Source organism: Crocodylus porosus, unplaced genomic scaffold, assembly GCF_001723895.1.
Source record: "Crocodylus porosus isolate Cpor-Errol unplaced genomic scaffold, CroPor_comp1, whole genome shotgun sequence".
NCBI lineage: Eukaryota > Metazoa > Chordata > Crocodylia > Crocodylidae > Crocodylus > Crocodylus porosus.
Genome location: NW_017728913.1, coordinates 25,548,755 through 25,566,104, shown reverse-complemented (window position 1 = coordinate 25,566,104; position 17,350 = coordinate 25,548,755). Strand labels below are relative to the sequence as shown.

The following is a 17,350-nucleotide window of genomic DNA, read 5'->3' as shown; positions in this document are numbered from 1 at the left end:
TGTCCCCTGATCATACGAGTGGCCCTCCTCTGGACCCTCTCCATGCTGTCGACATCCCTCTTGAAGTGAGGCGCCCAGAATTGGACGCAATACCACTGGGCCTGACCAGTGCCGCATAGAGGGGGAGGATAACACATCTTATGATTTCCTGATGCTCTAACAAGTTCCACCTGCCACATAGACAATAAATAAATTATTTAGCCCCTGCTTCTTTGGGGGAGGGAAGGCATGTACTAGAATCCGAATTAGATGCATTTTGCTCTAGGAGCTATTACTGGGGATGATGCTGCTAGCTAAGAGTTTCTTCCCTGAATGGCAAGCAACTAATAAAGGTACATTGTAATGTACAGGACGGAATACTAGTCTGATCTGTTCTGCCAATTCCTATTTCACACCTACTTCTGATGTTCTATTTCTACTCTGTAAAGCAATTAAGAGGGGTTTTTTTGGCCAAATGGTGTTGTACTTCCCTGGAGCTACAAGGAAGGACATGTAGGACATGCACCTAACCACCAAAGCCCATGTAGGCAAGGTAAATGCAGTAATTGATAAAGCAAGAAGCTAGAGCAGCAGTGCCCAAACTTTTTGTCCCGTGGGCTGGATAGGGAATGCCAGGTTCATCAATGGCCTGGATCCGGCCAGTCTGCCTGGCCTAAGCCCAATCTGGCCTCATAAGGCCTGGAAATTTGGCAGCAGAAAAGTGGTGGCAGTATTAACTGCCATCATTACCTCACTGCCAAATTTCCTGACCTGTGTTGAGCTCCACGGGCTGGATGTCATGGCTCTGTGGGCCAGATTTAGCCTGTGGGCCAAGGATTGAGCAATCCTTGATACTAAGCTAGAAGGAATAGGAACAGCATGGGTAAAGAATTCAGCTTCTGTGGGGCTTTTCACAAAGAAAGAAAAAGTTGTCTTTATATTAAATGATCTAGCTTGGAGGTGTCAAATTTGCCTGGGGCTGCATCTGGACTGTGCGGTCCTCAGGGGCTGGATCCACTTCAGATCATCCACTATGGCCACTGCTGCTGCAGTGTATTTGGCAGCAGTGGAGAGCCAATCATGGCCAAAGAAACAGAATAGTTCTGCGTGCCCGAACCAGACTGCAGACAATATGTTTGATCCCCCTGATGTAGCCCAATCATTCTTCAGAAGGTACTTATTTAAACTTGTAACCTCAGGCTACCAGTACATTTTCTGCTTAAGTTCAGTTTTGGTCTTTAACTTGAATCTCTAAATGCCTGATCTCTACAGCCGTGTATAGACAAAATGAGGGGTGTGTGCGCATGACACTTTAGAGCAGGCTAAATGCTTTTTACCGCTTTAACGGTGTTGGTGTTTGAACTCCTCAGCGGTGTCTTGCTCATTAATTCCAGCCACTGTACACTGGGAGCTGTACAGAAGTTGTTAAATCAGTCTTGCCAGACCAAAGCTAAATTTAGATTATCATCTGAGAGGTACACTTAAACTTAGATCAGGTTGGCCATTTTTAGACCAATCTAACTGTCTTGAACTTCTGTACAGTTTGCACCTAAGTGGTATAAGGTACACATTGGGGTGAATAGAATTTGATTGGGTGGCCATTTTTAACACACTCTAACCTCCTGGAATACCTGTATGCAGCCTCAGAGATCTTTAGATATGCCTTTGTCTGGTTTTAAAAGTTTCCTAAAATTAATGGTAATAAGCTCTTTAGTATATAACTTCATTGTTATAAAAAACACAAAACAAAAATCTCAGTATGAGTAGCATTTGTAAAGAAACAGAGAAAATAGAATTAAGGCTATAAATTTATATAATTCATTATTGCCTACCTCAGAGAGACTAGCTTTCATCATTTAGATTCACTGAGGACAACTTCTCCAATTTTCTGTTCTTACTAACATCTACCTCTCCATACTCCATAAGAAACACAACACCACAGAGAGCCAGGAGGGAAAAAAAGCATGCTTCACATGGTGGACAAAACCTTTGATAACTTCCGCTACCTGAAAATCTGCCATTAGTTAGTGATCCAACCACAAACAAACCATTCTGTTTTCTAAGAATCTCACATCCTGTACCTTTTTATTTATTTGTTGAACAGGAAATTTCCATGAACTAACTTTTCAACTTCCTGGACATATCAACATCTATTCAGTTCAATCTTATTTATTTATTTTTTTTAAGAAAGAAAAATGCTAGATCAAACACATTCAGGTCACTGTGAGGCAGCCTGATGCCTGGCTCAGTTAGTTGCAATGTTAGCCTTACTCAGCTATTTTGGCATTGTCAAAGCTCTGGCAGATGATGAAAGCTTTCATTTAACTAGAGCTAAGAAGGCTCAGAGATTTATTTATTGATGGCATCTGCCCAGATTGTGGCCGTACTGAACTCAGCTTCAGGAACTATTTTGAATGTGGTAAATCTATCAGAAGCCCCTAAAGACACAAGTAGCAGGAAGAGCTATACAGCAAATTTATAAATAATATATATAATGCAAAGAAAAAGGCTGGACCAAAGTCACAGCTGGTGCTACCATTGTATCACCTGAGGCTAAGTCTTCTTGCACAGATTTCTCTCTCTCACTCTCTCTCTAATGGCATAGCCAAATAGCTGGCAAAAATTCACATGCTTACGTGAAAGGCTCCTTGGTACACATCTTGCAAGTGATAGGGTCCTTAGGAGCAGACTATAGAATATTGGTAAACTAACAATTCTATTTAATGATTCACAGATTGTTAGGGGCTGGAAGGGACCTTGCAAAATCATCGGGTCCAGCCCCCAAGCACTTGGCAGGAAAGACAACTGGGATCAGGTGACTGTCCAGTCTCCTCTTGAAGATTTCCAGGGTAGGTGATTGCACCACCTCTGGGGGGAGTTTACTCCACAGTCCAGACACCTGACTGTGAAAATTTTTTTCCTACAATTGAGCCTGAAGTGGTCTTCCAGGAGTTCGTGGCCATTACTCCTGGTTTTCCCCAAGGGTGCCCTAGAGAACAGTTGTTCACTGAGCCCTTGATGTATTCCCCCAATGTAGTGGTAAGCTGCTACCAAATCCCCTCTCAGCCTTCTCATTTTTAGGCTTAAGAGGCCCAAGTCCCTCAGCCTCTCCTTGTATAGTCTGGCTTGCAAGTCTCTGATCATATGAGTGGCTCTTCTCTGGACTCCCCACATCCAAGTTTTTCCACATCCTTGTTGAAGTGCGGTGCCCAGAACTGGATACAGCACTCCAGATGCAGTCTCACCAGTGCTGAGTACAGTGGAAGAATCACTTCCTTGATTTTAAATGAGATGCATCGGTTGATGCATGCCAGAGTATTGTTTGCCCTGCTGGCTACAGAATTACATTGATGGTTCATGTTCATGCAATGGTGGATTATAACTCCTAGGTCCCTTTTGGTCATGGTGCTAGTCAAATTAGCACCACCTAGCCTGTAGGTAAGTTGGGGATTGTTTGCCCCCAGATGGAGCAGTTTACACTTCTCAGTGTTGAACTCCATTGGGTTCCAATCTGCCGAATTTACCAGTCTGTCCAGGTCCACCTGAATACGCAGGCTATCTTCAGGAGTGACCACGCTCCCCCATAACTTGGTGTCACCTGCAAACCTGGCCAGTGAGCTCTTTACCCCAACATCCAAATCGTTGATAAAGATATTGAAAAGCTCTGGACCAAGCATAGACCCCTGAGGGAAAGCACTGGCCCCTTCACCAGGACAACACAGATCCATTCGTAAGAACTCTCTGGGTCCTACCTCACATTTTCCTACCCACTTAACCGTCAAGAAATTAAGCCCACAATCTTCGAGCTTTCCCATGAGGATACCATGGGATACTAGATTGAAGGCCTTTTGGAAGTCTAGATATATAAGGTCGACCTCCTCTCCCTTGTCCAGGTGGCAAGATACTGGCCATAGATCAGGGGTGGGCAAAATATGGCCCACGGGCTGGATTCAGCCCATGAGGCCATTCTATCCAGCCCACAGGGCCCCTAAAAAATTTGGGAAATTAATATTTCTCTGCCCTTGGTTCCTGTCAAAAATAACAGGAAACAAGGGCAGTAGGACCCAGGGGAAGCCCAGGGGGCTCCAACAACAACGGGGCCCGCCCCGCCTCGCCCCACCCCACCCAGCCGAAAGCCCCTTTCCAGGGTTTTTGGGCTGGGAGCACGTGGCTGCCCTGTGCGGGAAGCTCAGGTGAGTGTGGGGGGGAAGGCACCAAGCAGGCAAGGAGCACCGAGGGGGAAGCGGCCCTTCCCTGCCCAAGCCTGGACCTCTGCTGCAGCTGCTCACAACCTGTGTCAGGCTACCTGAGCCTGCTCCGGATGGCCCCATGTGGGCTGCAAGCGCCTGCGTGGGGCACCGGGCATGGGGTGGGGGAGAGAGGTTGCTTCCCCTCCGCGCTCAGCTTTTCCTTGGGCTCCTTCATTGCACAGAGAAAAGTGGCCCCTTGCCTGCCCCATGGCCAGCACCCTGCACTGCAGGCACTCACAGCCCATGCGGGGCTGTCCGGAGCAGGCAAAGGGAGCTGCGAGCAGCTGCAGTGTGGGGCACCAGCCATGGGGAGGAGCTGCTTTCTCCCCCCTCACACTCAGCACCACCTTGTAACCCACCCCATTGCCAAGCTGACAGTGGGGCAGGTTACAAGCTGGTGCTGAGTGCAGGGAAAAGTGGCCCCTCGCCTGCTGCATGGCCAGCACCCCACGCTGCAGCCACTTGCAGCCTATCTGGGGCTGCCTGTACCTGCTCCGGACAGCCCTGGTGTGGGCTGTGAGTGCCTGCAGCACGGGGCACCAGCCATGGGGCAGGCGAGGGGCCACTTTTCTCTGCACAAGCAAGGAGCCCAAGGAAAAGCTGAGCACAGGGAAAAGCTTTTCCCCGCGCTCAGCACCAGTTTCTTCCCTGCTGGTGAGTAGGGGGTCGAGGCTGAGCGCTGCCCACATGCCTGTACCACGGGGCTGGGAGGCACTGGGTGTGAGCGGGCAGGGAGCTAGTGGGAGCATGGGTGGGGAGCCAGTAGGAGCACTGCTGTCCTGGGGCCAGTGCCGGTGGAGCCCAGAGCTGGTTGGCAGGAGCACAGGCTCCCAGCTGGCAAGGGCACTATGGAGCCAGGCCAGCTCCCCCCACTCCCTGCTGGTGCAGCCCAGCCCAGCTCCACGGACCCCTGCCAGCTTACGTCCTGCTTTGGGCCCCACCGGTGCTGGCCCTGGGACATTGGTCCTAAGACATTGGGACATTGGTCCCAAGATGGTAACCAGGGGGCATGGCACCTGTCAAGGGGTGGAAACTACCCATGCAGCCCTCGACAGCCTACCTAAAATGGGTAAGTGGCCCTCCGCTGAAAATAATTGCCCGCCCCTGTCATAGATGGAGATGAAATTAGTAAGACAAGACCTGCCTGTGACAATGCCATGCTGGCTGTCATTCAGAATCCTACCCTCTGCAAGTGTCTTGCACTTAGATTCCTTGATGAGTTTTTCTAGGATTTTCCTTGGGATAAAAGTTAGGCTGATTGGTCTATAGCTGCCCAGGTCCTCCCTCTTTCCTTTCTTGAAGATGGGCACAACATTGGCTCTCTTCCAATCCTCAGGGATCTCTCCTGAGTGCCACAAGTTCTGGAAAATTTTGCCAGGGGTCCTGCAATGACCTCAGCCAGCTCCTTCAGTTCTCTCGGGTGGAGTTCATCCAGTCCTACTGACTTATAGATGTCTAGCTTTTCTAGTTTTCCAGCTAGCATCAACAGTAAGAAGGCAGTCATTCCTACTGTGCTCCCTGTGAGCCTTGTCTACCATTTTTTCCCTTGGTCTGGTGAAATACTGAAGCAAAGTGGGCATTCAGGAGTTCAGGCTTTTCCTGAGTATTGGTTACCAGCTGTTCTGAGATGTTCAGCTGGGGTCCTATGCTTCCATTTGTATTTCTTCTGCTCCCTACATACCTAAAGAAGGACTTCTTATTGTCCTTGATTCCCATTGCTAACTTAAATTCAGTTGCTGCCTTAGCTTCCTTACATGTGTGGAACACTGTTGTATAATTCTCCTTGAGGACTGTTCCAAGCTTCCATTGAGTGTATGGCACTTATCTCTTTTTCAAGAGGACCATGGTATCCTTATTATGCCAGGAGAACTTGCCAGTCCTTCTGCTACCTTTCCTCTGCATGGTAATTGTTGTCTTTTGTGCTTTGAGGATCATGTCCTTGAGGAATGACCACTCTTCATGCAATCCATTCGCCTTCAGTCCCTGGTCCCACATTGTCTCCCCTACTATTACCCTGAGCCTGTTAAAATTTGTGTTTTTGAAGTCCAGGACTTCAATCCTGCTAGTTGATTTGTCTGCCTTGTGGTGGACAGTAAACACAATCTCATGGTCACTGTCACCCAGGCTAGCCTTAATATTAAAGTTGCTCACCAGATCATCTCCTTTGACCAAGACCAAGTCTAGGAGAGCGTTGCCTCTGGTTGGCCCTTGCACTTCCTGGGTCAGATAGACCTCTTTGATACAGGTTAAGGAGCTATGTGACTGACCTGATCTAGCCAAGTGTGCCTTCCAATCTATGCCTGGGTAACTGAAGTCGCCCATGATGACCATGTCTCATACACACGCGATCTCTGCCAGGTCTTGAGAGAGTTCTAAATTGAACTCTTCCCCCTGGTTTGGTGGCCTGTAATAAATGCCTACAATTAGGTTTCTCTCACCATGCTCCTCCCCACCCCACAGAGTGTTTCAAGCTGCTTATCTTTGAATCCAATGTCAGCCTCCAGGGAAGTGTACTGCACCCTCACAGACAGAGCTACTCAGTCCCTTCTGTGCAGGGTGTAGCCCTCTATGGCTATATTCCAATCGTGTGAGGAGACCACAAGGTCATATTGCCCACTAGAGAGTAGTAGGGCTAGCTTCTCCTATTTGTTCCCCATGTTCCTGGCATTAGTGTATAGGCACCTGAGTCCCCCAGCTGACACCCTTGGTTTCCTGATACTCTGTGGAAGAACTGTTCCCTTAGCTCTTTCAAATGTGGTTGCCCTAGTGTCCCCAACAGTAGAGCTTTTCCATGTGCCAGTCCCCAGGCATGCTCCAGTTGGAGTTTCCCCATCCCAACTGGATGGGGAATATTTGTTGATTCTACAAATATATTTCTAGAACGACCACACTTTGCTCTAGCTAGTTCTAATTCTATCACAGCTGGAGTCTTCCTACACTCAAGAGGATCTAGCCTGGCTAACTTTTCATACTGAGTGTAGTAAGATAAGGTTTCCCCTTTCTCCAGTCAGTAAAGGTCGTAAAGGTCACAAACAGCCTGCACATGTTGTTGAATTGTTTTGTAAAATTAATGTAAAAGACATTACCTTTACTATATCAAGCTGAGGAAAATGAAGGGAAGTTTGGGAAGTAAACTCCCAAGGTGAGCGGTTGGTTTATAAGAAACTGAGACAACCCTGAAATTTGGGATGAAGTGTAAGAGTGACCATCCCTTTGAAACACTGCAGAGATCCTGAAACACTCTTACCTGTCAAAATGATTCAGTGTAACCAGAAAGGGAACAGGTTGCTGAGGGCAAAAAAGGAGAGATCCATTAGTCCTGTAAATACTGCATTGTTATTGGATGGAATGGGAGGGAACATGCATGAGATCCTTGCTATGGTTAAAAGAGAAAATATAGTATGGCCCTGGATGATTCTAGATGGACTTTATGGAGCTGAAAGGGTCTAAAAGTAGTCCAATATTACTGAGATTGGTGGCGATGTCCTGGAGTTCAGGATGGAATAATGGCTTGCTTGAATACTATGGGGCACCATCTAATGGCTGAGAACTAGCTGAAGCCTGCTTCCCAGTGTCTAGGGAGGCATCAGTTTATCTAGAAACAACAGTTTTTTGTGCATCTCCCTCACACCAGATACACATACAAACCCCAAAAATGAAGGTAGACAACAGATGACATACTCTCTATGCATGTTTCTCCAAGAAAAAGCTGGCATTGGAAGACCTGGTCAAAAAAGAGATATCAGGGAATCACAACTGCTGGTGATCTGGCTGCTAGTATAATGCTAGCAATGATAGTACCCTTGCATGGCATAGAGTCTATGTTAACAAGATACATACCTTCCAGTGAGTATAAAAGGGAAAGGGCTATGCATAATATAAAGAGATGATTTGCTGTGTTCATCTGAAGTCAAACAGAAGACAGGGTAGGACGATACCATAGAAACTAACTTGTTTAGAGACGCATAAGCTTTCATAGGTAGTATAGGGTACACAATATAAAAAAGCTAGATGAAAACTGCATAGCATGATGAGTAAAAAATGATTCAGTTTCACCATTATGTACAGTAGATACAGTAGGGACCTCTCATCTTTATGACTTCAGGTGGGGACTCAAGGACATAATGGGCAGACACACAGGCAGAGGCACAGCCATATTAGATGTAACAGGTCAAACAATCTGCATTTCATACCTGGGCATCAAGGGTGAACACATCAAACAAAATAGAATTGTTAGCTCCTCTGTAGCTCCAATTCTACAGGATTCCTTGAATAATACCTGGGTTTGCTACATCAAGACCTCATCTTACATCAGGCCCTCTCTCCTTCCTCCTACCTAGGATCACACCATACCTTCAGTCTTCTCAGATACCATCCTACATTTTAGAGATGTAGCCTCATAATAGGCTTGTGAGGGTTTAACATTAAGCACAGTAAAAGTGTACCTCTTTTGATTTCAAGGGAGCAGTCTTTGTTAAGAAAGCCACCTAAGACAATTTAAAGTGCATACAGGGCAAAATTTGGCTTCACAACAGAAAATATAGTCACAATAACTTGCATACCTCCATAATTAGATTTATGACATTCATGTCCTCAGTACCTTGGAAACTGTGAGCTTTAGAGATAAACAGCTAAGCTGAATTTTAAAAAGACTTCATCCATTTATATTTTTCAGTGTAGTGAGTACTAATTGCCATTTCCAAAATCTCAAGAGAAGTCTTTTCATTGCTGCTATTTTCATGTCTTCAGATTGTGGGGATTATTCCCTAGATAATTTTAACCACAAGTTGATTTCAGCTAAATTTTGTTCTGTTATTAGGAATAAATATAATACAGTATGTCCCAACAGAATGCACTCGAGACTGTCTTGCACACCAGCTTTGCACTTGCATTATTATATTACGACTGTCAAATGAAAGATTTCATTAAAAGTTAAATTTAATCTAATGAATAATAATGAATGCTGCTTAGCTAGTGCCTGTCAAAGCTGACCATCTAGGAAATCCTGTATCGATCTCTATTGCAAGGAACTTAATAGAAACATAAATGCATCAATAAATACAACAATACGTATTTTAATTATTCTTGACAACAAAAGATAATAGCAACTAAAGATTTCCATATATCATAATACTCAAGTCATGGTATGTGAAATAGGATGACAGCTTGTGGGTACATGACATATTATGGTAATTTTTCAGGGGACTATCTTCTAGGCCATGGGTACGCAACCCAAGTCAGAGGCTGTTTCAGCTGCTGGCAGATCCAGCTGCTGCCACAACCGCTTGTCTCCATAGTGGCGACAGTGTCCACAAGCTGAAGACCTCTACCACCAAAACTCTACATCCATGGGCCAGATCTAAAGGTTCTGCGGGCCAAATTCAGCCAGCAGCTGGTAGGTTGCTAACCACTATTCTAAAATGATGCTATTATTTATGTAAAGCCAGTGTTCTTCATAGGTCAGACAAGAAGACAAATTAAGGTCTACAGTCACCCACGACAATGAGGCTACATCAACAGGGCAGATAGTTCTCTTACACCAAGTAAATAAGAACCTCAAGGGAGACCTCACACCAGCATTCATGTCTAATGTCAAAGGCATCCTCAAACCCTTCCTCTCCCAGCTTCAAGCAAAACCTCAAACTTACTGTTTCCTCTCCCAACCTAGGAACACTTCACATGCTTACAAGACATTCAGAAATTAAGCTTTTAGACACATCGTATTAAATGGTGGTATCCTCACAGAAGAACTCCTATGGCTCACTGAAACTCTGTTCAAACTGCTTGTCACTGAAAAAGCAAATTTTCTACATAGTACAGACTTCCTCAACAAGATCCAGAACATAAACCACCTACTGAGGTGGTTGCAGCCATGCTGCCACGGATGTCACTAGCCTGAAAACTAACATTTCACATCATGAAGGCATTAGCACCTGCCTGAACGTGCACCACTCATTGGTTTTACAGCCACAACATATTGAACAACTAATCCATTTCATCCTTGGCCTCAACAATTTTCCTTTCAACAACAAGTACTACCCAGATGTTATAATTCATGTTGCTTTCTTGAGTGATGATGTAGTCTGTGTTGATAAGGGTGCATAACAGGCATCAGGGTTTTTAACAAGGCACAGTGTCTTGGTGAGAATTGGAGTTAGATAGTCTGTTGATGGGGAGATGTTGGGTAAGATTGAGAGGCTGCCTATAAACCCAAATATGATTGTCCCACAAGGCTCCAGGAGAGGTTGGAGGTCGTCAATGAACACCTGAGGTTTATTCACCTGGTCTTCCACCAACATATATTCCATAAAGAGCAATCCTTACATAAAAGAATAAATGGAAATTGGTTCAACATCAATTCCAGAACCGTACAAAAACCTGTGGCCAAACACCTTAATCTCTCTGGAAATGCCATTACTGATCTTGGAGTAGTTGTCCTTAAACAAAAGAAAAAAAAACACTTTAAAAACCAAACTGAGTGCAAAGTTGCAGGACAAGAAATCATCCATACACCGGATTGTATTAACTATGGCTTCAACAGGGACTACAGTTTGTTATCCTGTTCCTGGACTACCCATTTACTTATTGGGTCCCTCCAGGTGTTAACAACCTTGTCCATCTCAATTAATTTAATCAACCAACTCAAAACTTTTTGCAGTGTCTCCTGCTTCTGTCCTGCTTCTCCTCTACATAAAATATATTCTTTGGTTTAATGCACTAAATAGCATTTGATGAAGTAAGTTGCTGCCTATGAAAGCTCATGCCTCTGAGCCAGTTAGTCTAAGGTGCCACACTGCTCTTTCTGGTCTGTACCTGACATTTTCACCATCTGAACTGAATACCTATACCACTTACTGATTCCCACCACAGCTTCAATGACGATTATCCTTCATCCAAATTCTGGCCCTAATACTTTTACACTAACATAAGCTTCCTAGATATCATGGCCCACATCTAGAATGGCGCACTACAAACCACTATATATAAGACATGGGACTGACATGTTTACCTCCATAATGGTATTAACCATCCCAAACACACCAAAAACAAAGCTGTAATCTCCCCACTGCATCTGTCCTGAGAATATTCATGACACTCACCTCACCAACCTTAAAACTGCGTTTGTTCACCAAGGCACTCCAGGAAATAAATAGTTAATACCCAGTGAATGAGCCACCCAAATATCCTGAGCAGGCCTGTTACAATAAGGAAAACTCCTGGTCATCACACTCCTTGTTGACATGTACCATCCAATGCCAAAACCTGCAAGAAAGAGGAAACGAGAAATATTCCCTATACAGATGTCCCCTTTTTCTTGGTTGTCAAATAATCTCTCAGCCTCACCTAACTCATCATCAAAAACAAACTCCCAACTGATCAAACAAACATTATGGGGAGCCTTTGTACCAAAACAAATACAAAACCTGTCAACACATATTCACCTTCACCACAATCAACATACCCCACAATAAAATAATAACAATCCATGTGTCTTAAGAACAGAGAACACCAATGCACCAAATACCCTCATGGAACCTATGTCGGTGAAATTGAATATTATACTCCATAATGGCCTCTCATAGAAAAATAATAAAGGGTAGAAACCTCCAGTGAACAGTGGGGGACACTTTTCACAGCACAGCCTTTGCATGTCTGACCTCCCAGTTCTTGCACCCAAGGGAAACCTATAACATACCCGAAGAAGACAGGCCTGAGAACAAAAATCCATAATTTTACTGGACACTAAAAAATGGACTTAACATAGACAATGGTTTTATGACACATTACAAGTCACCTTCTCTCTCTGCTAACCTCTCTGTACTACACAGTTAATAATCACATTCTTCCCATTTGAATAGTCATATTCTTTTACATAACTGAGTTTATCTATTTCAACTGCCTTTATCTTGATTTTTAGCTATTCCTCATAACTTCTCTTTTATCTTCAGGTTCACCCCCCTCTTCCTGTTCTTAAGTGATTCTTTATATTTACATCATGGAGTTAAACAAAAGGCATTGTTTTACCCAGTTTTTACCTGAGGCTGTATCTGGTTCTTTTCCAGACCTGATGAAGGACACTTTTGTGCCTGAAAGCTTATCCAATGCCTCTCCCTACTATGTAGGTGGTCCAATAAAATATTACCAAGCTAACCTTACTTTTGTGTAGCTATGTACAGATAGTTGTATTACAGAAACCTGAAGTAGTCATAATATACCAAGAGATCACAGATATGCTGCCCCATGTGTCAGTCAGCAGTTCTGTCAAAAAATGTCCTTCTATATCACCAAACAAATAACATTACTTATGTACATATACTGACAACCTGCACAGAGTTAACTTATTTTTTCCATTGTTCTTGTTAACTTCCCTCTAAAATATCTAGCACTCAGACAAATACTGGACCACATTTAACATGTGATCTGACAGTTTTTATGTTTCTATATGAACTCAGATTCTCTACTCTTACTCCTTGAAGACATATGTGGGCAGAGCAGAGTAGTTTTTTGGCAAGTCGTATTCCACTTCTCCAAAGAGTGGGGAAAGAATTAAGTCAGTTGGTATATAACATTAAAACATGACTTAAGATTTTTCCTGGATTGGAACCAAGCGTTTAGTACTTGCAAGGTCAAATTTGTAAATCAGACTCCTGGCAGCAGCGTTACCTCTAAGCTGTGCAGGGTGCATGGCCGTGCAGGCATGGTCATGCCACGCTGCCAAGTGTGCCTGCTCAGTCATGTAGCTTAGAGGAAACACTGCCTGGCAGTTGTTGCACTTAAAACAGGATTAACACTTAAAGGTATGATTAAGTAGTAACCTGACCACATCAGTTAAAGGCATGATAAAATATGTAATAAGCCATAAAGTTATTACACAAAAATGTATAATAACTTTGTGGCTGGTTCCCCCTGTGCCATAAGTTGAACACATGGCCAACACTGGAGCCTAAAGGGCTCTAGTGTCTCCTGAGTCTTGGAGCTCCTGTCAGCTGATCAGGAGTCCTAGCTCTGGGAAAGCATGGGAACCATAGGATCAATGTGCTCCCACAACTGGGAGCATCGATCAGGTAACCATGCTCCCAGATACGGGATAAGAAAGAAGTGGACACAGGCTGAACTAAACAACAGGAAAAATGTGGCTTGTGTTTGACACCACGTAACTGAAAGCAGTTACTTAAGGAATGGAGAATGGCATTAAAGTGGGAGCAAAGGAAGGTCATTTTATTAAATATATTCATCTCTTGCCAATATGGTAAAAATATTGCTGCTATATGAGGAATATTAAACCAATTTTATTTTCTGTTCCCCTTGCTGTTAAACTGTTTGTGCTTGGTCTGACTGTTCAGCTTGGAATCTAATGCCCCAGGAGATGCATATTTTGCATTTTAGTGCAGAACTAGAAAATAAGTGTTACCATATATTCTTTTACCAACTCTAATGGAAAGAGTATCTCACTGAAAAAGAAATGAAAAAAACAGATTTACACTAAGCATCATACCTGAACGCAGAGCGTCTTTCTGGATACTTTCGTAGTCATGCCAGTCCTTTCTTTTCAAGCCATCTGTCCAAGTGAAGAGCTGTCCATCTCCCAGACCCAGTGGAAATGTCTGTAGAAAAAGTATAGCATAAATATCCTTATTTAAAAATATATATAGGTTGCAAGATGTGAGGTGCTTTTTCAAATCAAAGCTAATATAAAAGTGTGGTTTAGTAAGGGCATGGATAACACACAGCATTTAAAATGGTTTAAATGTGGTTTAACCCTGAAGTAGGCAAACATGTGAGGCTGATAAAGTGTAAATGTGCACCTAGAAAAAAGTTGAGTACTACTTCAAGCTGTGATAAGGATCTGCTGGACTGTCCAAGCATCCTGCTCTACCTTGTTCCTCACCCCTCTTCCCCCTCCCTCATCCTCCCCAACTGTTGCAACTGGGCACTCTACTATGTGGTCAGAATTCTATTGCCACCTTTTTTTTTCTTCTCTTGGCACTTCTTCGTCAATGAGCTCCCCTGCACTGCTTGTTCAATAAAGGCTGTCTTTCTAACAGTTGTGTCCTTACTCTCTACTCAACCACAGCTCCTCAACATACCCTCCCAGCCCCTGAAACCAAAGAAATATGGGTCCAAGCCCTCCCCCCTTCCAGGCACCATAAGTCAGGCAAACCCACTGTAGACTTCAGTCAATCAGGCTATGTATAGACAGTCAAAAAAGCCCAAGGCGGAATCAATTCAGTCTTTGTAGGTTTCTATAAAATGCGAGGATTGAACCAATTAGAAAGTGAACTGATGTTCACTTTTAAAACCCAAAAGACAGCCAGACCCCTGCAGTGGCCCATACCAGAAGCTGGGGCGGGGCAAGGGGCATTAAAGCACACCTTGCAGCTTGCTGGCCACTGCAGAGAACCAAGAGACAGGTGATTCCCCCAGCCATGCCCCCTCTTCAGCCTCCAGCCAGCTAAGGAGGGAGCAAGGGGGGAGCCCTCCTCCACACCAACCCCCCAGCCAGGGTCTCTCTGGCACTGGGGAAGGAGGGGGGAAACACCTATCAAGCGGTTTCACCCTTTCTCCCCTGTGTCTGGAGCTGGTTCCACTAGCCATGTCCCCTCCTCAGTCCAGGCCAGCTGAGGAAGGGGTGTGGGAGGGAACCCTCCCCCTCCCCTGCACCCAGCACCAGAACCCTGGCTAAGGAGGCAAGAGAGGAAGGGGAAGGAGGGAAAGGAGAAGCCCCCCAGTGCGGCAGTTTTCTCCTCTCTTTCCCCACACTCCATGCACCCAGAGCTGAAGCCAAGACAATCACCCAGCCATGTCCCCACCTTGGGTAGCTGAGTGGGGAGGGGAAACACCTCCCAGCTGCAGACTCCTAGCTGGGCTGTGCATGGAGCAGGGGAGGGGAGAAGCTCACCATGGAAGTCATTTTTCCACCCCACCCCCCTCAGCTGGTCTGCCACCCAAGGAGGGGGCATGGCTGGGTAATTTCCCCAACTCCTGGCTTGTGTGGTGGGGAGTAAAGCTCCCACTTTGAATTTCCTGAAGCCAGGAACTGGGGTGATCAGGCCAGCTGAGGAAGGAACAAGAAGGGCCCCCCATCTGGATCTGGATCCCTAGTGAGGCTGTGTCTGGCATGTAGGGAAAACCCACAATGGGAGCCATTTTCCCCTGCACTCCCTCCTCAGCTGGCCTACTGGCTGAGGATGGGGCATGGTTGAGTGATTGCCCCAAATCCCAGCTGCAGAGAAGCTGACAGTGGGGGCTTTACTCTTCCCACCTGAGTCAGGAGCTGGGGCAATCAACTGACCACAACCCCTCCTCAGCCAGTAGGCCAGCTGAGGAGGGAGTGTGATGGGGAAATGGCTCCCTCTCTGCCTAGGTCCAGACTCCCAGCCAGGCTGTGCCTGGTGTGGGGGGAGAAGCCCACAGTGGGGACCATTTTGCACCCCCAGTCTCTCCTCATCTGGCCTGCTGGCTGAGGAAGGGCAGTGGACAGACGATCAACCCAGCTCCTGGCTTGGGCAGGGGAAGCAAAGCCCCCATTGTGAGCTCTCCCACAGCTAGGAGCCAGGGTGATCACCTGGCCATGTCCCCTCCTTGGCTGGAAGATTCATGGTGGAAGGAGTGGGAAACAAAATGGCCTCCCCACACCAGCTAGATGCACCCCCCGCATGCAGGGCACAGCTGGCCTGGGAGGGGGCATGGCCTGGTGATTGCCCCATCTTCGTGGCAGGGAAGCCTGCAGTGGGGGCTTTACTCCCCTTCCCAATCTGGGAGTCAAGGTGATCACCCAGCCATGTGCCCTCCCTGGTTAGTGGGCCATCAGGGGAGGGACTGAGTGGGGAGAAACAGCCCCGCTCTACCCAGCTCCAGACCTCCAGCTGGGCTGTGTCTGGACAAGGGGGGGGGTGGACCCAAAAGGAGGGCTTTACTTCCTGCACCTAAGCCAGGAATTGGGAACCAGAGCAATCACCCAACCATGCCCCCACCCCGGCTGATGGGAAGGCTGAGGAGGAAATCGGGAGGGAAAATGACCACCCTTTCCGTTCCCCTGCCCCATTCCAGACCCTCAGCCAGGCTGTGCCTGGTGGTGGGGAGGGGTAGAACTCACAGTGGGGCCTTTGCGTCCCTCCCTCCCCAAGCTGGGACCCAAGCCACACCCCCTCCCTGGCCAGTGAGCCAGTTAAAGAGGGAATGGCTGGGGGGGATACCACCCCCCAGCTCTAGGCCAATCTGTGCCTAGAATGTGGAGAACCTCCATTCCAGCTGGGAGCTGGGCCAATTGCCCTGGGCCAGTGGAATCTGCTGGGTTCTGGGCTTTCAGGGGTATTATCGCTGGAGGCAGGGCTAGCCTGCTCTGCTGGAGCAGAGCACAGCCCAGGGATGCAACCTGGGATGCTAGAGTATTGTGAGTTAACTTGAATTCAGAGGGGATCTGGGGCAGAGGTTCCATAAATGGGTTTGACCTAAATCAGTTAAATCTGATACTATATCCATCCAGGTTTATTTTTAGCCAGTTTCAGTCATTTTAGAAACAGTTTAAGTGCACTGAACTTCTGTTCTGCTACAGGTGTAAACCAGTTCTTGATCACTTAAACCAGTTTATGCATAAAGTCTGTCCCTAGCCTTGCAGGGTACTGAAGTTTATTGAACATATGTTTAAGAGAGAAAGGAATGCAGAAAAATGAAAACACACCCAGCCACAGGTCACCTATGCCCTGGGACCTCCAAAGCTTGAGTATGTGCAGTCCTCCACATTTACCCACTGCAAGGCATGCTGGTCTGGGTCATCTCTTAACTTTTGGCTATTGGAAAATACTGAGAACACTAGTATATTTTGAAATGAAATGAAAGTGGCCATGAGTGCTGAACTCCCTGGTGTCAAAACCACAGCACTGAACACAACTGAACTGGCTTTCAATCAGTGAAATTTTGAAACAGTTCAATTGTTATGTATGTCCACAAACTAAATGAAAATACAGTTTAAAGAGGACCCAATGTCATATGGTTCTTATTTTCATGTCCAACATTCTTCTGCATAAGGTATTTGGCTAGGAAAAGGCACACTGTACCCCATACACTGTAAATCAAGCCTAGCTGGACCTTTCAGTTCAGAAGAACACTGTGCACTGCAT

At 45.9% G+C, this 17,350-nt stretch overlaps 1 protein-coding gene across 1 annotated transcript in view; it reads right to left on the bottom strand.

The window, feature by feature from the left end:
- The window catches only part of GALNTL6 (polypeptide N-acetylgalactosaminyltransferase-like 6), a 934,188-nt gene that overhangs the window by 566,073 nt on the left and 350,765 nt on the right, over window positions 1-17,350 (bottom strand). The window contains exon 2 of the mRNA XM_019534615.1: window positions 13,726-13,834. Coding sequence (XP_019390160.1) covers window positions 13,726-13,834 — 109 coding nt within the window. The remainder of the gene's footprint in view (window positions 1-13,725; window positions 13,835-17,350) is intronic.